At 35.8% G+C, this 23290-nt stretch overlaps 1 protein-coding gene across 1 annotated transcript; it reads right to left on the reverse strand.

Moving 5' to 3' along the window:
* Window positions 1–8726: 8726 nt before the first annotated feature.
* On the reverse strand, window positions 8727–21516 carry LOC144346441 (putative methyltransferase-like protein 24). Its single transcript, XM_078007196.2, has 7 exons — window positions 21409–21516; window positions 17227–17300; window positions 11650–11744; window positions 11220–11503; window positions 10655–10726; window positions 10067–10217; window positions 8727–9175 (listed from the first exon to the last, which is right to left on the reverse strand). Exons 1-7 carry the CDS (start codon window positions 21432–21434, stop codon window positions 8852–8854), a joined length of 1026 nt encoding a protein of 341 aa, XP_077863322.2. The 5' UTR covers window positions 21435–21516; the 3' UTR covers window positions 8727–8851.
* Window positions 21517–23290: the final 1774 nt, after the last annotated feature.

The following is a 23290-nucleotide window of genomic DNA, read 5'->3' on the forward strand; positions in this document are numbered from 1 at the left end:
ATAACAACGACAGCGTAGTATGTTGAATGCTCAAGGCCATATATGGTATCGTAGTTGTTCGACGTATAATCTGTTCTATTCCACGTGATATTGATACGATCTACATAACCAGTATCACTCGCATTGTCAAGAGCAGAGTATGCTAAGAAGAATAACTGTTGCGTGCCTCCATCGTGCCCGGGTTCCCACTTCAGTGAAAGAGAACTTTCTGTACGGTTTGTTACTTCAATATTCTGTGCCGCCTGCGGGCTAGCTACACATGAATCACATATTATGAAGAATCAGTATGTATGAGTGAATTAATCTTTAATTAATCGATAAATCAATCGATAATTTTGATACGAATAAACTTACTCAATCCATTAAGTTCAATGACAAACAGTGCTGTATTGATATAGTTTTCGGCACAACAAGTATAATTTCCATAATCTGCACGGGTCACATCCTCTATTATCAATCTGCTCACGCGTATTGTGTCATCTTTATTTTCCACTATAGTTCGTCCTTCGGTTCCGTTGATAATCTTTTCATCTTCCGGATTGTACCACGTGATACTTCCATCTGGGTTGCTATCGACCACACATGTCAGATTGCCAATTTCTCCTTCGTTAGCTCGTGATCGTGTTTCATCTATGTTCGTTACGAACGGTCCATCTTTAATGGTAAGCAATTATGCATGTGAGATTTTCCCGTTATTTATTAGACAAACAGTATTTTGTTTGGTGCGTGTTGGAAGCGTATAGGAGGGTAGCCAACTTTGAATTTACCAACAATATAAAATAAAAATAAGATTGTCAATTATGACTTAATCTCCGTATCACATATTGACCTTTGTACATTGGTGCTAGGCACTAACAATACATATAGCACAACTATTATAAAGACTTGCCGAGAGACGTGGTGTGTTTGTTGAAGTGATAAATTATGTAACTTCGAATATTTTGTAAGCATTTAAATAATGTTAATATTAGGCTAAATACGTTTCTGGCAACATCGCAGTTTTCGTTCATGACCTGTGATCTTTACAAAAAAAAATATTGTTATCAAAGAAATTATTTAAACATTGCTACTTTAATGTAGATCAAAACTTTTTCTTGAACGTTTTCTTGAAATATAATCAATCGATTTTCCGTTTCTGATAAATATTGGTTATCAAAGGTCAAAACTGAAATTATTTATGTTGTCATCAAAAGAAAAAAATCAACTTTTATTTTTATCACGACAATATTTCTGATTGATTTGTGAATAATTTTGAATATTACCCAAATTAAGGTAGGTTACACTATATAAAGTAACTAGTAACGTCCCATTAACAGAAGGCAGTAAATAATATATAAGTTTGCGTTGGGATTTTGAGGTCTATACACGAAGTTATTCAATACATTGACTGTACTAGACGCATATCGCGTTACCAGGGTAACGTAACAATGTAACTCAAAACAAGCAATACAACTTTTTGTAAATTTATCGAATGAAAAAATTAAAATTGATTACCACGTCCATATATAATATGTAATTATATATAATAAAGCGAATTATATATAGTGAGACGATCAATGTATTGTACGAGTATACGTAGTTACAACGTTATAAACGAATGTTACATGTGGGATTTTAAATTTTAACTAATCAACGTTTGCTACGTCGCCAAACCATGAGATTATGAAATGCTGCTACACAAGGAACGTAATTTGTTTATGTCTATACTTACAATGCACATCCAGCGTGATGTGATCCGACGGATGTGAATCGTCAGGATAAACCTCGTTGACGCACTCGCACCATACTGTCACTGCATGATGGAGGTATGACAATATTGTAGATAGGTCTTGCGATGTTCTCACTCCATTGTATTCGGCATGGGTATACCCGGGTTCACTGAGTCCGTCCTGCACCTCGCTACCGTCTACGTACCACATTATCCGGGACCGTGGATTACTGCTGCACGATGTGCACGTCAATGTTAGTTCGCCGCCCGCCGTCGCATAACCATTATACCCAGTAAGACTTGTACGACAACCATCTGGCTCTGATGGTGGAACTGAAAGACACGGCATTATACTTGCTAAACATGTTCACTGGAAAACTTCACTGCAGAATGAACTATTTCCAGTTGTAATTAGTTGTTTAGTGTTTGGTAATTAATGAATCTTAAAAAGTTACTGTGCCTTACTATGCACATTATGAAAAATATAGGCAAATTGGTAATAACATAACTTTAGATGATAAGTAATTAACTAATGCAACATGCTTAATCAAATTTAAATTAATAGCTTAAATTATGAAGTATATAAGTATATTGCAACAGTATTCAAAATAAGTAAATAAATGGGTATTAAAAGTGATTAGTGACTAAGGATTTAAGGCGATAAAGTGTTATGTTACGCAAAAATGACATTTACGAGAAAGAGTAAAGCCAATGTCATTTAATTGTGTTGCTGTCACAGGGCCATATCACAAGAGAAAAACAAGAAAAGGTGGCCTGATTGAATAAAAAGCAAGTTTACTTACAGTATACTTCCAGTGTATTACTATTTGATATCACAATGTCGTAAATATTATTATTAGCAGAACAGTAGAACACAGCACTATTATGTTGCGCCGTTAAGTGTATGATTATATCTTGTCTGGTGACAATACCGTAGTAGTCACCGGCATTATACCATTCTTCTCCACATTCTTCGTACTCACTCTCCACTATGAGCGTGTTGTTTTTAAACCATGTTATATTGGACTTCGGATTACTGGTCCCACTTTCACATGTAAGGATTGTATCATCACCTGCATTCACGGCTCTCTCGTAACCAAATAATTCCACAGACGTAGGCGAAACTTTTAAAATAATATCATACAGAATACTTTTTTTAAATATGTAATTCACATGATGACTTAAACGTGTTTGTTGATATACTTATAATTTCACAATGGCGGTTATGTTAAATTCGCCATGTAAATCTCCTAAACTAAAGATAATACATTAGTTGCTTACAAACAACATCTACACTTCCGGTAGTACATATCAACGGATCTAACTGTACAAGATTAACAGCTTCACATCTGAAGCTTCCATGGTTATCGACTCTACTCACTACCCATTCATACACTGCAGTACTTGTCTCATCACCGGGCATTGGGGTTGTCAACAGCATGACTGTATCGTCTGTCTCGTTCAACCATCTCAGTGTTGCTAATGGGTTACCATCGGTAGATTCACAAGTAATTGTGATGACACTGCCCTCAACGTAGCTATCACGAGTGAGGTCTGTACAAGAAGGGGTTTCAGGGGAGTCTGGAAAAATATTATACACGTATGTTTTAACAACTAAAAATCAAAAAATGCTTTTGACTACAGTTGAATCTAAACTGAAGTACGTTCACACTTGTGTACAAAGTTACTTACATTTAACATCTAACTGATCTGTGTAGCATTGTTCTTGACCAGAGACAGCTTGGTCACCATGGCAACGATAATATTTACCATTATCGTATTTATCTAACATCCAAGAATATTCATTAGTTGTGACTTCATTGTCGTCGCCCGTTGATGGTGTGGAATAATTTCCAGGCAATCGATCAGTTCCGTTATACCATACTAGGTATGGATAAGGATTACCGCCAGAAGCTTCACACACAATTGTGATGTCATATCCGGCTTCTAAATATTCAGTGTTATTCATTGGATCTACACTACAATTTGGCCAAGGGGATACAGGCTCATCTGAAAGACAGAAACGCAAGCATCCCACTCAATTTCATATAGCACAATGTCTCCAAGCTACTGTTTTGACACAAGATAAGACTTATAACAACAAATAAATGCCAAAAAAAAACGCTCAAACCACTGTCCTTCTGCTTTACCTTTCTTCTAGGTTTTATTAACCATTAAGAGAAGAAAGTTAGAAAGTGCTCTGATATGGGCAATAATTTCACAGCCGTTCTCGTTTAAGGGGTATTTTGATAAGGCGGTTTCTTTCCCATCTCGCCATGCTCTACAAAACCCTTCATTCACTGAGATAAATATATTACTTACAATATATATCAAGAAATACCCAGGTACTGTCAGTGCCTTCATCATTCACAGCAGTACATTCGTATGATCCAGTGTCGTTACGCAGACATGGATTAATTATTAATTCACTTCCATCATCATTAAATGTATAACGTTCATCAACAGGAGAATATCCACCCAGTTTGTACCATTGATACGTTGGCTGTGGGGAGCCTTCTGCTGTGCATACCATACGTACTATATCGCCCTCTATCGCTGGGTTGCGATTAACTGTTATTTGGGTCCCATAAGGGGGCTGTGGGGCTGCGGAAAAATATAGTATACATTGTACTTGTCTTCAAAATAAAATAAAATAAAATAAAATAAAATAAAATAAAATAAAATAAAATAAAATAAAATAAAATAAAATAAAATAAAATTACCTTGTACTAGTAATGTCACATTCCCACTATCTGAGGAGAAGCCAGGGTGAAATAATTGGACCGCGCATTTGTAAATATCAGCGTGCTTGTATTCTGTGTAGGATATATGTAAATCGCTATCTCCGATCAGTGTAAAATTTCCAAACAAATCTGTATTATGATAAACTGGGTTATTATCATTGAGTTTGGTTACTATTAACGTATTGTTACCATCGAACCAACTCAATTGTTTATTTTCTGCATTACACGGTTGAAGTGTATAGCTGCAGTTCAATATGGATTCATATCCTGCCGTTGATGTCACCAAAGGGAAAGGTATAACCACCACTGGAACACAAGATTGAGCTCCTATAGTGAAATAAATACACGGTAACATGTTAAAGTGTTAAAAGGCGGTACTAGTCGTGACGCTGCGCATTGATTTTTCCCATAATACAATGCGCTTTTCTAATGAAATCACGAGTTTTGTCCTGGACGCCACTTGCACTAATTATCGCCGGCGACTCTTTCGATACCTTCCAAGCATCACCACCACCATCACCACCACCATCATCACCATCACCAAAAAACATAATTAAAGCTTTGTAAGCTCTCAGTGTGTACTAATTGATGTGCGCAACAGTCAAAATCACCATCTTTGTTTATATGAGACCCATATCTCGCGCATGCGGGGCACGACGACTACCGCGCTTTAAACCATATAGTGTTAATGTGGCAGGGATGTGTAAAATCAACGTGAAGGATAAGTTTACAGCTACCATGTACACACTCAATTATTTCGTTCATTGACAGAAAAAAACAACAGCAAAAATGAGAAAAAAATAAATAAAAACAACTACGTGAAGAAGTTATCCAAGGTTGCCTGAGGACGTCTTAGTTTAAAGCTGTACACATAGTTATAACGATACAAAATTTGAGTATATAAAACAGAGGATCGTCACTTGCGCCCGCATGGGAGTCCCAAACGACCATAACAACATACGCAAAAAACGCAGATGCTCATAGGTAGGCGCTTGTTTGTAAACAATGATACGCTATGGCCGTCTGACGCATGCGCAGGTGACGACTCCCCGCTTTAAGTTATAGATGCATTTTGGAGCTCTACAAACACACGAAAAATACCGAAAACACTCGAACCAATTTCGAAATTGTTATTTTAAAAAGCGATACATTACCAAATAGTTACTGTATACGCATACACAATCAAATAAAAATGGAATGTAACATTTTATTTAAAAGAATAAAACAAATATAAATCGGTAACCTGTAACAAGAAATATGTCAACCCGTGCTACAATATAATAAAACTGAATTAGCTTTGATAACGAAATATCATACTGTGCATATATATTCATACTGCTGTATCATTTGCATAACAGTTTTATCAACTATTAACTAGTATAATCTTCCTTTTGAAACAAAATACAATTGTTGTCACTTTAAACACCCTAACCCCCATCATTCCAGAGTACAACACTACGACGCTTGTCCATGTGTGTACATTTGTCTACCATACCATGGTTGTCATAACACCGCCAGTTCGACTACTTATTTCGATATAAGTTATTGTATTAGGTTTAATGGCTTAGGATTAGCTGTCGATGCGACACATGTGTGACCTATCAGTGGCTGATCTAGGGGGCGGACCGCAATAACCCCCCCCCCCCTTGAAATAATTTATTCAATTTGTTTTTTGATCATATAAAAAAATCTTTAACTTAGTCTGGCGATTTTAAAGTTTGGAACACCTCCGTAAAAAATCCTGTATCCGCCCCTGAATATAATGCCCATGTTCAGCTGAAAAGTACCCATGTGTGACTGTGTTCGACGAGGCGAAGTGATACAATCGCATTATGACCTAAAATATAGGCACACATGTCATTTCCGTGTCGCTATAATGACCAACTTGCTAGTACGCATGGAGTGCAAGCTTAGAGAGATAATAATGGTATCCCATAGTGCATCACGCGACTGTTTCACCGGGCGCTATAGGAAACCAACACATAGTCACACAATGATTCCGTGGGTGGTTCACAGTCCAAACAGAGGTGATGTGGGGGAGAGACGAATAGTTAAAATGACCAATTATAATTTTACAACCCTGCGCATTCATGATACATTATTATATTTCAGTGAACATGTTGCAGCACGGCCGTTTACATCGTCCTCTTTATCGTGTTTCAAACTTGTAATAACTGTATTAACTGTAATATAGAATGTGAAGAATTGACGGAAATAGACGGCGACTAGTTTTAAAAACAGAGGGCAAGGTATGACGGAGAGAACAAACTAAATAATATAAAACTATTCACCGTGTTTACCACATAGTAATTAAACTGAACGATGATACGCATTGGGTAAATCGTCTAATTGGATCAGATATAATTTACAGCAGAACTGAAATAAATAAATAAACAAAGTAATATGAATTGCAAGAAAATAATACAGCATAATCTAAACTTCGTAGCCACTTACCGACTACATTGAATTCCACGATACTACATAACAATATCGTCAGTGGAAAAGAATGAACTGTCCTTTGTCTGTTGCTAATATGCTTGGCCATGACAGACAACAGAACCCAATAAAGAACCTCTTACGTAGATTGCATTGTCGAAATAAACGAGGAAGTGGACTTTGATATATAATTCATTGAGGCATATATATATATATATATATATAGTGAAGTGAAGTCAACGCGGTGCCACGTAGTTGCTAGGCTATAGGGCACTGGTCATTTGATTATGTAAACGATTAATGAATATGTAACTCTCAATCTGATACCCTCTACCTGTTTAAAGTTGTTGTCGCTATTTCCTCGCGTGCAACATATTTAGTTTGTGGCAGCTGCCTTGCACTACATTGAATCGACACCCATTGTATAGCATGTTCTGTTTGTGTTGTGCTACATCAGTTATAAATGAGTTACCATAATAATGTAATATTCATGAATGAGATATATGTTAAATGTGGTCTGAAATCCATGGTAACAATGGTGACAAAATATGGTGTCAATGTTACTCGAATAAAAGAAAGTTCATGATAAATATTTAGCCATCTTAATAGAGAGGCTTGGTAATATTATAACAATGTATCACCGCAAAGAGCCAAGCCTTCCCTTCCGAAACGGAAAGTAAAATAGATAAAATTGCTGGTGATTTGGTAATATTAAATCTAACCTATTTGTTCCAGCCGTCATTCAAAATGAACATCACTATTTCTCATTGCACGAAGACATATGTTAAATAAACAGAATTTCATTCACTAATTATCATATGAGGCCATAATAATGAGTTTAATACCAGTATAGATAATCATAAGGGGAAATTATACCATGCCATTTATAAACAAGTTATCATTATTTTTTAAATGCCTGCCTACACAGATAAAATGAGCTGGTCTAATAGTTTACATATTAATTTTGAATATGAACTTCATTGGGAAAAACGTATGGACAAATTTAAACAATACTTGCCTGAAATAATATAGAATAGGATCTGCATGAGAATTATAATTACAAGTACTTGCATGCATACATTAAAAGAAATGGGATGTTTAAGCTAGCACTCTTTCAGCAAACAATAATTATTGGAAACAACCGAACAACTGAGGCCGAAATAGTTTCACCGTTTCATAAGAAAATACAGGTATTAAACCAATTGAGCTCTAGAAAATACAGAATTAAAGTTAGCGTCATAAAATGATAGCGGTTTTTGATTTAAAGCCCAAACCAATTTACACGAAAAACGTATTGATTATTCATAAAAATAATATATAGCATTACATTGCCCAGGCTCGAAACCTTCACATATTATGGGGAAAATTCACCATAACACCATAGCAAGCTCATAAAATATAGACCAAAATTCAGTTCTCAAATTATTTCCAAATTTGAATTTCACCTACTTAGTTAGAACATCGATCAATTAAAAATAAATATGCTGAATAGTTATGCTTCAAAACTATTGCACAAAAACTCAAGAAAACAGATAAGTTCTGTTTACAAATCAGATTTAAAACATAATTCCAAATTTTCAAATACTAAAATTAAATTACATCACCACAAACAAATTCGCTAATGTTAGTTGGTCGACCGTTTTTTGGAATTCCAGCATATTAAAGAAATTTACAGAAGAACAAAATAAATAATTTTAATTCTTCCTCTCTGCAATTAGCATAGCTGTGAATACATTGTAAACTTCGACACATAAACTGTTATATTTAATTGGAGTGACATGTGGTATAGGGTACATTGCATGGTATACAATTCATTGAAATAAACTCACTGGGTCATGTTTTCCACTTAACAAGAAATACATTTATTACCAAAACAAACAATGTGAAATAAAAGATAATAAATATCGTTAAATTACAAAGTTGTACGTTGAAATGCTGTTAAGTGTTAACATTAGAATTCGATTTAAAGAGTGTGGTTCCAAGGTTGGATAAATCTAGTGTTGATCCAATACAATTCATTCCAATTGAGCTTGCGATCGGGGTATTCTTTTGCCATTTCTTCGTTCTCGTGCCAATCCCACAGTTTGAATCCATTCAATTCAAATGCCTCTTTTAGTGCTCGGTAAACATGTAACGTATCTTCTTTATGTTCATATATGTTAACTGGCGAAAGATGGAGTTCAAAAGCCACTAATTTGATGTCTCTAAGAATACCACTACTGATGAGTTGATGGAATATGCGGTGTTCTGTTGTTTCGATGTCAAATTTGAGAACATCGATATTTTTCTGTGTGAAAAATACAAACTCAATAATTTTATTCATGCAGTAAGTCTCAATATTTATATTGAATACTTTTTCTAGTGTCAGTGTATAACTTATTTAATATGTGCAAATTTACACAAATTAAATACTGGTACAGTCATATTTTATCATATGAATTATATTTGCAATATATCTGACAAGTATATCTGTAAACGTTTATCGTTGTTATCGTTATACCTGACTAAACTAATTAAACGCTGTAAACTACTCAAATATGTTGTGTTGCTCTTGTAAGTATAAATGCATCTAAGTACCAAAATTAATATGTATGCATTCTTTCAATATATAGTAAATAATCGACGCATGGAGACGGGAGAGGCCAATGGTGGCTCTGTATACAATCAAAACCTATTCGGCTTGCCAACGCTCATGCCGGCGAACAGTGTAAAAAGTGCAGACACTTGTTCAATTACGTGACCAGTTTAGACGGGTAGAAAACATGTACAAGCTTCAAATAACAACAGAGTGGGGGGCGGTCAAGACCAAATATACATGATTTCGGCGGTTCAAAATAAATGCTTTCTATTAATAACTGCATTTTAAAATAATATTCATGAAATATGTCTACGTCATATTCATAAGTTATTAGCATATATATGCGCATGCTTTGGGCTATTTTTCCATATTTCACAACGCAATTGCCATCACAGTTGCAGTTAAAGTTTTATGCAAGGTAACGTTCAGTACCATTGTGATTGTGTTTGTATTCGAAGCCCACACATAAACGACGCTATCGGAAATATACACAAGCTAACAAGCCGTACTAACCCAGCAACAGATTTGTACGCTCTCCCATTACGTCATACTCTGTAATATGCAATTACAATTCAGGTTTCTAATAACTTGAATACTTACGTTTTCATGGTGTAACATTTTTCTGATCCACGATAAAGTTCTAACTTTCCAATGCCTTGTGCTAGCTACAAGATCATCTATATTGTCGTCATATAACCCCATATTATAGAACCAGACGCGATCCGCGTGTTTATGATCATCCAGACCAATGCTATAACAACCACCACACATATAATAAGTAAGTCTCAACGTATATATTAGCGTTTAGATGACTGTGCTATACACAAACAATATGTGAGGTAACATTGATCTAGTATTATGTTAATCATATAAACTAAATGAAAAGTATGGGTTGTGTTGTTTTTCATAGAGTAAATATGTTAACTATGGCGACAATAGGTTACTAACAAGAGCTGGCATGGTGGGTGTCGCCAACTGTGATGAGTAATAAGCCGCAGCTATTTTGGACGTGCATCTGGATCTTGAGAAACAATAAACACATGGGAATGACTATAGGAATGCAGTAATTACTGCTCGTAGGAACTCGGCTGATTTTCGATATCTGTAAATTGATTTGGTTATGTTGGCATGGTAGGTACACTATGTTTTAGGCATGTGTGACGGATTGAAATCATTTATAATGCTCACCTAGGATCGAAACTGTACACGTTGCATCCATAATTAGCCATGTCCTCATCAAATGACCAGTCGTTAGCAATACTGTAATATGCATCATAAATTGTATTACTAGTATTATATATTCAGGGAGCAAGTAGGTGTATGCATTCATCATTAAATGTGTTTATAATTATTCGCTTCCTTCGTAAATACATATTTAACCTTCTCTCATAAAATGTTTTAAAAACAAAATCAGTTCAACGATATTGCACTTCCTGTTTCTAAAAGACAATTCGAATGTTACGAAAGCGAACAAATTAGAAGGATTATTCAATCTTGGAAATCTAATGCACGACTAGTTGTCAATTTCCAAAGTCACATGTGTTAGGGAATGTATAATAATTGTATTTGCACAACCGTAAATGAAATTCTATCATCACAAAAAATAACCAGTAAAACGGCACGTAGCAGCCATTGAGATTTATTTATACTGTATCTACTGTATGTACCTGGACTGGACGATCAGATATGCAACCTACAATTGCCCAGGATAGCAAAACATAATGAAAAATGTGACTTTCAACAATATATTTACCCGAAAGAATATACAATACAGTCACTTGGATTAATATCAACATCCATGCAAACATTCCAACCACCATCTTCATGTACAGGGTTTCCAAATCGCCTCTCCGTCCTACATCGGTATGTTATTTTAGTTGTATAGTTCATCAATAACCCTATGATCTGGTCTGTTGTCAGGATATTCAACAAATCGTCAAGATCCAATTGATAACTATTCGGCAACTGGTTAAGCGCTTGTCGCAATGAGGTCATTCCCATAACATTAGGTTTTACAGCTGGTTCGTGCCATTCCATCTAAAGTAGATACATAATAACGATGTCACTGTGTCAATACAATGGCATTTTGAATATATGGAATGATATTTGTTTCGACTAATAAATTAGTTAGGCAACTACAAAAAATTTTCGCTGAACATTGTAGCATATTTGATGCCACTTACGCGTGTTGTGTGGTGTTGAACATTATTTGGGTGATGTCCCTTTGTACTTCGGACGGCATCATGGTGCAGCGTGGGATAATGTAGTAATTCATTCCCTAAAATAAACAAAGTTATATTTCAATTGTGAGGCCAAAACATGCGCTGCTTCAATTAACATGTATTCGACGTAGTTATAATTCTAATTATACAACAAATGTAAATACAGTGTGCAATTGAAATAGGCGCCCAGTTAAACTATATATATATATATATATATATATATATATATATATATATATATATATATATACCGTAATTACACATTGATTTATTTAATGACTATAGTCCAGTATTTTGTGAGGCATTTGATATATTTATCTGATTCATTTATCTATTTCATAAATTGTCATTTAGAAAACACTACCATTGTTTGAATACTGATTTATAACTCTGATATCAACGATTTGTATTGTAAGTGGGCGCGTTTGATCCCAAATGTTTCATATAATTTGTATACATGGCGTATATGTTAAGAGATTCGTTTAGAGACATATTGGTAATCTGTTTTAATGGTTTCGTATTATTGAAAACTGTTGTCAATAATTCAGTGTCATTTAAAAACAATAGTTACATACAATAATTTGTGACCATTAAAGTGCTAGGACAGTAAACCTACACACATACAACAACAACAATAACATACGAGCGAAAACCAGCTATATCGGTGCATAAACTTACAAATAACTGTATCGGTGAGGTCAGTTCAGATATTTTGGTTTAAACGATAATAATGATCAAAATCGATGGGATGACGAAACAAAATTAGCATCATTGTATGTTTACAGTGCATGTGTGTCGATTACAAACATAGTTCCATATTACATTCTAAAGTAGCCATTTAGGAGCAAAAGTTCTGCCTGTCGATCACAATTAATCCGGTAACGATAGAGGTTGAAATCAGACAAGTAATCTCTGTGAAATGATTTCACGTACGTTCACATACATTGTGTTTAAGTGACGATCGCCTAGGTCGAGTTCTTTACTCCATGTATGTTCGCCATCTTGGGTTATAGTACTCTTTTACCCAATATGTTCTCAGACTACTTGAATTAGTAGTCTGAGATATAATGCAGTGTTAGAACACTATAGTAGTGCAGGGAATGACCCTAGCACATAGTGGCGAAGCGCAAAGTGCAATTAAACGTCAATTTTCGAAAGTAAATTACTCAAGTTTGAAGATTTTTCCATTGTATAACTTGCATTGTACCGAAGCGACGGTAGACTTTAATATTTGAGGTCATTCTATTTATAGTCTCTTTCAGTAGGTGAGGTGAAAAGTAAAAACAACAACCATGTATATAGCTGTAAACACCATATATTTCAATAGTGTTATTTTAGTGACAGCTGAGTGAGACAGAGAATTCTATTGAAATATATATTGACATATTTTTGTTTGCTACTCCATGCGGCTTTGGTTGCACATACATTGTGTTTATGTGCTGAGCGCCGATCAGGTCAAGTTCTTGACTTATATGTGCGCCCTCTAGTGTTCTATTTTACTGTATATAATGCAGTGTTAGAACACAATAGAAGTGCAGGGAATGGCCCTAGCACATAGTGGCGAAGCGTAAGGTGTAATTAAACTTCAATATTCTAAATAAAATAAATTAAATTTGGAGATTGACAAACGTTGCTTGTATTGTATAACTTGTATTTTACCGAAGCAACGGTAGACCTCAATAAATGAGGTCATTCTATTTATAGTTACTTTTAGTCGGTAATAAGAGGTGAGTAAAAAGTAAAAACAACAACCATGTGTAAGGCTGTAAGCCTCACCCTTCTAATAGTGTTATTTTTGTGACAGCTGAATGAGACAGAGAATTCTATAGAAATATATATTGAAATATTTTCATCCACAAATGAAACGAGCACCATTTTCTCGATGTGTAATATTAGTAGTTGAGAAACACATGGAAAATATTAGTGTATTTTTCAGTGAGCTAAATTCTAGGAATGATGTCAAATAAATTAATATTATGAAGTGGATTGTGTTGTTGGTAATTCGGGTCACACATTGTCATGCTTTGCTAAATACGCAAATCTCCTTTTTTTTTATTATACAATTAACAATACATGAAAAGGAAACAGAACTAAATGTACAACACAATCACAAATACAACAAATTATCAGAGTAAGGTAAAGAACATAAAATGTTACTTATTCGACTGGAAAATCACTCCATTTATTAACATGATGCTCCATAAAATTTTTACGAGTTGCAATATATTTTTCAATTTTATAAATATTCTAAACTAAATGTTTTAATACTATGAAACTGGGTAAGGTATCTTGACACCTAGCAGTGTATATATCCCGTTTAGCAAGTAATATAACCTGATTTGTAATAGTACTAAAATTTCCATCCCCAAGTAGTAATTGATGTTTATCTGGAAGACTGTTTAGATTTAAAAATTTGCCCCAGTTATGAAATACTTTACCCCAAAGCTCCTTTGAATATTGGCAGTCTACAAATAAATGTAGTACAGTTTCATCTGTTTTTTTACAAAAAGTACACAGGGGAGATGATGCATAAGCTGGGGACATTTTAAATAAAATATAATATATAGAATATTTCTCAAAATTTTACAATAAAATGCACGTGACTTGGATTATATTGTAACCTTGTACGGAAGTGCATACAATTTTTTCCAGTCTAAAGTTATAGTAGGAAACAAATTTTGGTAGTATATTTCGCTTTTCGGGGGGGGGATTTCCTTTTAACTAGTATTTGGGTAAATATTCTCGTAGACATTTTGCTAATAACTATAATTTTACCATCACTAGGAACACTTACCGGGAGAGTGGGTCTAACAACAAAAGAACATTTAATATGCCAAGTTTTCGGAATTGCATCCACAAGACCAAACCATTTTTAAAAAATTGCCGTGCCTTCCAAACGATTAACCAATAGATCCCAAGACAGAATTTTACCATTCTTATCATATAAATCCGTAATATAAACTATACCTATGTTATACAATTCCCTATAAAAGATAGATTTTCCTTGAATAATAATATTTTGATTGTTCCAAATAATCTCACTTGCGATTTCTTGAGATTTTCCGAGGGTTTATGTAAATTTACTGACGACCATGCATGAAGAACAGACTCATAAAAGGGTGGCAAGTTTATCGGTAACATTTCCCTATTAAAATTACACTGGAACAACAAATTTGCTCCACCTACCGAATTAAGATACCAATCAAAAACTTGTTTCCATGGATGGTAATTTTTATCAAAAAACTTTTTAACCCAATTTGCTTTTGCTCCAACACACATGCTCAATAAATCCGGCATAGCCAAGCCCCCTTTAACATATTACCAATCACAGTGTTTCTGGCGATCTTATCAGGACCGTTCCAGAGGAAATTATAAACATCGAGTTGAGTTTAACTAATACTGATTTAGGAACGGAAATAAGGTTAAACGTATACAGTAATTTGGAAATAGCTAAGGATCTAATAACTTGTATTTTACCGAGTAAAGATAAATTACGACAAACCCAAAATTTTAAAAGCTTTCCAACTGACACAAGATATTTTTCACAATTCATTGAAGTCGCAAGATCATCGTTATATGAAAAATATATACCGACAATTTTAACACAATCTGAACACCATTTTAATTTTAAAGGTTCGTCTTTTCGGTGTCTCCAGCTACCTATCCACATTGCTTCCGTTTTATCCGCATTTACCCTCAGCCCAGATACAGCACTAAAACAGTCCAATTTGCTAAATAGTTCCGTAACAGAAGCCAAGTCTCTAACAAAAGTGGTTAGATCATCTGCATAAGCAGTGTATTTCACTTGATTTGGACCAATCTGAATACCATTTATTTTATTATTTTCAGATATAGCATTTAGTAAAGGTTCCAAACTTAAAATAAACAAAGCAGGAGATAAAGGGTATTTATAATAAGAAAATTATGATCTTCAATGGTTATCTGAATAATTAGTAAACGACCCTCAGAATCCCTAATAACACTATTCACCTCGCATTCTATATTTTCTATATTTCCGGTAATTAATATAATAAACTCCATACAAAGCGAGGACTGTGTTTTGTCCCGAAAATCAAATCAGCAGTGGTAACAATGCACAGATAACGATTCTTAATTTAATTATTTGTCACATACAGCTTACCGTTAATGAATAAGCGACCATTACTGAAGTATGGTTTCTGTCCCGTTTTATACGCATTTTCCATTACTGATCTCAACCCACGCTTTAATTTATAATCGGCTTGGCAGTAATCTTCCGTCACGAATATGTTACCACGGAGTCACGTTTTCGCCTTTTTGAACACTTCCAAACGCTGAGGCCTACGCAAAAACTTGACAATAATATGGCGAGCAGGTCTATTCGGATCCACATTGGTAGTTGCCCGTTTAACTGTGGGGACTCTGTGAGCGTTTTCCAGCATATCTTTAGCATTTTCAAAACCACACTGATCACATAATATGTTGGGAATAGTTTGTAAACAGTTTTCGTTTTCAGCTTCTTTCAACCCTCCGAAACGTAAATTATAACTCCTTGAAAATCTTTGTTGCCGTATACCATCTTCTCTAATCTCTTTATTTTCGGTTTTAAGGTGACACATTTCTTCTTCCATCCTTCTATCTTTCCCCTCCAATGCTATTTTATCCTTGCTTAACTGTACAACACTGTCGTGCAGAAATTCCACAGACTTTTCAACTTCGGACTGCTGTTTTTCAATCGTATCCACCCTGCTTGTAACACTAATCTGCTTATGTACGCCTTCTTCTATTTTTTTTTCTAAACGTTCAAACGCATTTCTCACAAATGTTTGAAAATCTTCATTATTTCCGACCTCAGTATCGTTGCTAGAAGCAGTAGTACTCACGCTTTGTCTTCACCGGCAGCAGGTGGGGATGACCCATGTGGCACATTTACAGGACTGGTAATGAATGGCGTCAACGAACGTGCACCACTCAAATTTCGCAAATTTTTCCTTCTGCCTGGCATAATTCTTGCTAAAAGACAGCTTCGGGTACCTTCTGGTGTTATTCAGTGTCTATTGAAATACGCATTCGCTTACTGATGTCACTGTTGGTACAGGTAATTGGTTAGCCAAACACGGATGTGCACTCAAGAGCTGCTCAAGCCTTCATGGTCATGCGCAAATCACTCACTGAGTAAGTCGGAATTAAACTTTCAATTAATGACGTGATCGGCGTTCGAATCTTAAGCGTTGATGAGCATTTCCACGTGGCTGAGTTTCATTTTTTTACTACCCTCGCCAAATGTGTATGTTATCTTTGCACCAAATATCGCTTGGACACGTGAAAAGCATTGTCATTTTATTTTATTTTATTTCAATCACATGAATCTTTTTATTTGTCTGAATTTAGAGTTATTTTCCCCAGCAAATTCCTCGAGTATTATAAGATCTTCGAATATAATTTTAGAATAATTTGAAGCATGCTAAAATTGCCATTTTCTCTACTGTATATGGCCCGAAGTACACCAGTCTACACTAAAAACTCCCATAGTCCACATATAATGCATAATACACATACCTTTCCAAACAAACATCAATACGATGAATCCGATTACGAAGGCAATCATCAACTCCAGCCGACTAATTTTCTTTCTGTAACAAAAAGTTTAAATAAAATGTATCACAAAGGTTTACCACACAATCAAAATATGAATCATTTTTTACCTACACGACCCTATAATATTATTATACATCTGTAACCGTAACACCATAAGTTACAGCTTGTCATAATTTTGCGGTATTGCACTGGGTATTTTCATCCTACCACATTAAGAAATGTGTAATGTGTAAGTGTCCTCTAATAATAAAAACAAACATGGCTGCCACCAGAGTTTGACCGGATTCAAAACAAAGAAGTTTGCTGATTCTGTTCTAAACATTTTCGATTTTGCAATTCCCATGGTGTATCCTTGAAAGGAAAAGATGTATATTAATAAGGTTATTACGAGAATACCTCAAAGTATGCACTCAAACATTACGCCGCGCATCGACTTCCTCTGCACGTCTGTCGATACTCCAGCTGTAATGCCTTCGTGCATACCTTGAGCTATTCTCCAAATAACCTCATAGTATATTATAGCATTATCTATACCAGGGAATTTTATTACGTCATTGCATCCCAATCTTCGGCATCAAGACCCTGTATGATGACTATGAATACATTGTGTAACAACGGTTTTCAATATTAAAAAATCAGACAATTTTGTAAGGACACTGTCGTCTGCTCTAGGCCCTAACGCGTGTTCTGTCGCTGTGTTTAATCTAGTACGCGCACTTCTAAAATGTGCGACTGATGCCGCTGTCAGTATGGATGTCCGACTGTATTGCTTGATCGTTTCAATAAAGGACAACCTGGGAGCTATCGGAACTTCCACCGACATTATGGTACCTGGCTGGCACTCGCCACCTCCACTCACATTTACAGTATATGCTGGCACTCGCCACCAGCACCGACATTTGCAGTACCTTGCTAGCACTCACCACCTCTACAGACATTTACAGTACACTGCTGAAACTTGCCACCTCCCATGCCATTTAAATGACCTTGCGGGCATGTTCCACTTCAACCATCATATTTTGTAACTTGCTAGCACTCTCCACTACCGACATTTACAGTATATTGCTATCAATCACCACCTCCACCAATATTAATAGCACTCGCCACCTCTCTTGGCATTAAGGGGATCTTGCTGACACGCTCCGACTCAAGCAACATTTATGGTACCTTGCTGGTACTCGCTATCTCCAGCAACATTATCGGAACCATGCTGGCACTCACCATCTCCCTTGTCATTTAAGGGATCTTGCTACCACTCGCGATCTCCAGAAACATTTATAGTACCTTGATGCCACTCGCCACCTCCAACAACATTTACATTACCGTGCTAGCACTCTCCACCATCAGCAACATGTATGGTACCTTGCTGGCACTCACCACCTTTTTTGTCATTTAAGGGGTTATACTGGTTTTCTACAACTCCAGCAACATGTATGGTACCTTGCTGGCACTCACCACTTCCCATATCATTTAATGGATCTTGCTGGCACTTGTGACCTCCAGCAACCTTTACAATAACATGATGGCTATTGGAACTTCCACCGACATTATGGTACCTGGCTGGCACTCACCACCTCCACTCACATTTACAGTATCTGCTGGCACTCGCCACCAGCACCGACATTTGCAGTACCTTGCTAGCACTCACCACCTCTACAGACATTTACATTACACTGCTGAAACTTGCCACCTCCCATGCCATTTAAATGACCTTGAGGGCACGTTCCACTTCGAGCATCACATTTTGTAACTTGCTAGCACTCTCCACTACCGACATTTACAGTATATTGCTATTAATCGCCACCTCCACCAATATTTATGGCACTCGCCACCTCTCTTGTCATTAAGGGGATCTTGCTGGCACGCTCCGACTCCAGCAACATTTTCGGGACCATGCTGGCACTCGCCATCTCCCTTGTCATTTAAGGGATCTTGCTACCACTCGCGATCTCCAGAAACATTTATAGTACCTTTCTGGCACTTGCCACCTCCAGCAACATTATGGTACCTTGCTGGCACTCGCCACCTGCCGTGTCATTTAATGGATCTTGCTGGCACTCACCACCTCCACTCACATTTATGGTACCTTGTTGGCACTCGCCGCCTGTCGTGTTATTTAAGAGATCTTGCTGCCACTCGCGATCTCCAGAAACATTTATAGTACCTTGCTAGACCTCGCCACCTCCAGCAACATTTGCATTACCTTGCTTGCACTCACCACCTCCAGCAACATGTACATACCCTGCTGGCACTCTCAAATGGATGTTTAAAATGACTTCATTGAGGATTGTTTTATTATTTGTACTGCTAAAAAAGTGAAGATGCTGTATGAGTATTTCATTGAACACTATATTTTATTGCATACATTGTCCTGCTAATAAATGAGACATCTCCTGGCTAACATTTTCTGGCTAAGATTCCTCATTGTATTCAGTTCTACATGATTTGAATTTAGCTTTTTATTTTTATGTTCTCGAGTACAATTTAAGTGGCTTGGATTCTAGTCTTTGGGAGTTCTTCCATCATGTTATGATCATTCTGCCAATCATAATCCTTTCTTGTGACATCATGAAGAGAGTGTTTCCCATCTGCAAGAACAATATAAAGTGTTCGAATAATTGAGTCTTAATTATTGTGACTGCAACATTACACGATTGTCTTGAATAACTAAACATGTAGACTACGCTCAGTCATATTCTGTCAATAAAGGAATTAATCCCTCCTGCAAATTACATGTGAGCTGGTAATAATCAGCCAAGTCTTGATATGGAGAGCAAGCTCCGACATCATGCTTTAATGAATGCGGCATTTTTTGTTGGTATATTAGAGAACCTGATAATGTCAGATGATCAAACTTGGGAAGATGAAATATTTTAGATATTCATTTGAATTAACATTGCATATCAAACTAAGCACTCTTTTTCTAGTCAGTCATTACTGCAATAAAATATGTGTATGTTCTGTATTTCTATTCGTTAGACATTGACAGTCATTATCACTAACAAATATTGTAAGGGTCATGTCACAGAAATGTTTTACTGGAATCAACAAAACGATTACGGAAGTAAATATCAATGTTTAGTACTAGAGTTTACAAAAAATAGAGATTTATTTGCACATTCCAGATTTCTCGAATTTAGACAATCATATCAATCGAATACAAAATCTGCACAACTAAATCTTAGAAAAAATATTTCACACTGTGCAACAAAAAAAACTTACAGCAAGTTCGTCAAACAAATTATTGAAAGAAAAACAAAAATTGTGCACAGTTTTTCTTCCATCGCCCAACACAGAGTTTCGCGACTTGACGCCAGGCGATTAGATGCTGTACGAGCGTTGATTTGAGTCACGGACGTAGTACATGCTTACTTTGATTTGACATAATATTATGCCGTTTATCAAAATGCTAGTCATCGCCAAACTAACGACACTCGTCATAAAAAACGCAATGATTACTGCATCAGTTCAATCTTACAAAACACAATCATACAGTAACAAACAATAATTAAAAAAAATAAGGTAACTCACCATGAAATTGAACAAAGTTCTGAAGATATGCTGCTCCAAATTAACACGTTTGGCAAATCCAGTCAAATCAAAATGTCACTGTGCACGTGACAAAGTAGCGTTGACTCAGAAGCAGGACAAATGATCGATCGTGTTTTTGACATGTGATGTTTACATCATGCGACGAAAACAATCCTGACTCGACATGACCAAGAACTGGTTGTACATGGTCCTACTTAATCAAAACAATTCTGAGAAATCAAGTATAAATGACTTCTAGGCAAGCGTAGAACGCTTTTTAGTCACTTGATTCAACATTATACTAACGAGGAGGTGCAGCTAGGACATGTTTCCCGGAGATTTAAACACAATCTTTAGTCGTTGTATATACATTTTTTTCGAAAACTGCATCCTTAGAACTACATACAAAATGAAATCTAACAGTATGATTGCACGTTTTCAATGTCATACTGCCTCCCATACTGTTAGCTGCATATAATAACATCCCCATAAGTAGCAGATGGTGTCTGGCATTTAAGGACAGTTGCAGAACAACTACTTTATAATTTACGATACGCAGTGCGTTCGGAAATTATACATTTCCTCAAAGCTAAAGCCTATAATTATTCTTACCTATATATGACTAAGAAATTCGACATTCTGGTGACGCAAACAGATACTGACTGACAATATTGAGTCGTGATGATATGGCGCTGATACGATCTTGTGTACTATGTGTCATGCGAAAGGATTACTTGTATCCGAACTTTGGCCTCTGGCAACTGTAAAAACACCGATACCATAGTTATTGAACTGAAAACCTTTCACACTCAAGCAAAACAATATACATGTTGGTGAACTAGCCTTGCACTGTGAGTGTTTTATTGTTTACACTCTGTAAAATACCAGTTTTTTCACAAATAAAAAAATAAAAATAAAAGACCTGCAGACCTCACTTCTTTATATTTTTGAGTGAGCCGGCAATGTTTCCACATACAAAAATACACATAATATTTCTATTTTATTTATTTTATTAAAAAAAAAATATATTAGAAGCATAACAATACAACGACTAGATTTGGTGTCACAGTTTGCTCCCAATTCATACTGGAATATTGCCAGCAATAATTAATAAAGCTTGTACAGAAAACCATTTATTCCCGACATCATATTCAATGGTTAGTTCTCAGGATCTACAACAGTAAATAAATAAACAGAAATCAATTTGATGCAACGTTTTTAGACAACACTGCCATATCGCACAGATATTCAACACCGCCATATCGAATTTGTATTTGGATCATATCATTTCAAGCTGCAGGGTGTCTAAACAATGACTCAAAAAACAATAAACACATCTTCCACCCACCACACAAATTTTAGCCACAATTGAACAACCAAGAATGCAACAAATATCAGGCTGCATCTTGAAAACAACGAGATACCGCATTATAACCAGTCATTACAAACATGAAATCCTCCACCCTTCCCAGTACACCCTACAGCATTATTGGTTCCTATACTCATTTGCATCTATGTACAACAAGCTTAGCCAATAGATGCACCTGACTCATCAATCTTTTGACCAACCACTCATTCTGAATATTGTTGAGTGAGGGCGCTATTTACTAATGAGAGGAATCTTTTAAACGAATTAAACAGATCTAATATTACAAGCAGTGAATATCTAGTTATGCTTTAATTAATGAAGGTTGTTATCCTAATTACCATGTAAATTTTAGCACAAGCAGTTATTAAGCGCTCTGTAATACACATACTGTGCTTGTGCTTACTGGCCCGTGGTTTCTGTGCCTTGAATAGATATATATATACATACCATACAATACAAATATAGAACAGCATAAACAACAAACCTGTTATTTTCCTAAGCACAGCCTGTGTGTTACTGTTGTCGTAGCGCCATGTAAGTCTACGTTTAAATCAAACTACATCTGATTATTATTTGATATTTGTGCGAGGTTGTTATTGAATATTTGGATTAGAAACATTTGTATATTGTTGTTGTCAGTAGAAAACAAAATATATCACTATGCCCTGGTTGCATGTTATATACCGGTAGAGGGCGCGATTTCACGCCGGTGCCATGAAAGATTTCACTATGGTTGCATTGGTCGTTAAGTTTTTATTTTTTTAGAAAATTACCGTAAGGATATAGTTATGATCACAGTTATTGTTCACACCGACACAATTGTTCCAGGGCACGTTCATTCAAAATTATATTTCTATGCTTACCTACCATCCTCAGGGTTGATAGTCAATACCCGTCTGTTTTTACTTGAGACCCACTCCAATACCCAGATTGAGTATCGTCATCCACTACCTTGGTTCTACGGAGTGAGAAATCCATTACATGAAACATTATATAGGAATTAAGAAAAGGAGGCTGTGAGTGAGTTCTTTATTCTTTTTATAAAGCCAAATGCCTTTAAGGAAGCGAAATGAGTTCTTGAAAAAAACAGATTTGGAAATTCCTTTGTCATTGCAAAATAAAGCA

This window comes from Saccoglossus kowalevskii, chromosome 5 (genome assembly GCF_978046115.1).
Source record: "Saccoglossus kowalevskii chromosome 5, keSacKowa6.1, whole genome shotgun sequence".
NCBI lineage: Eukaryota > Metazoa > Hemichordata > Enteropneusta > Harrimaniidae > Saccoglossus > Saccoglossus kowalevskii.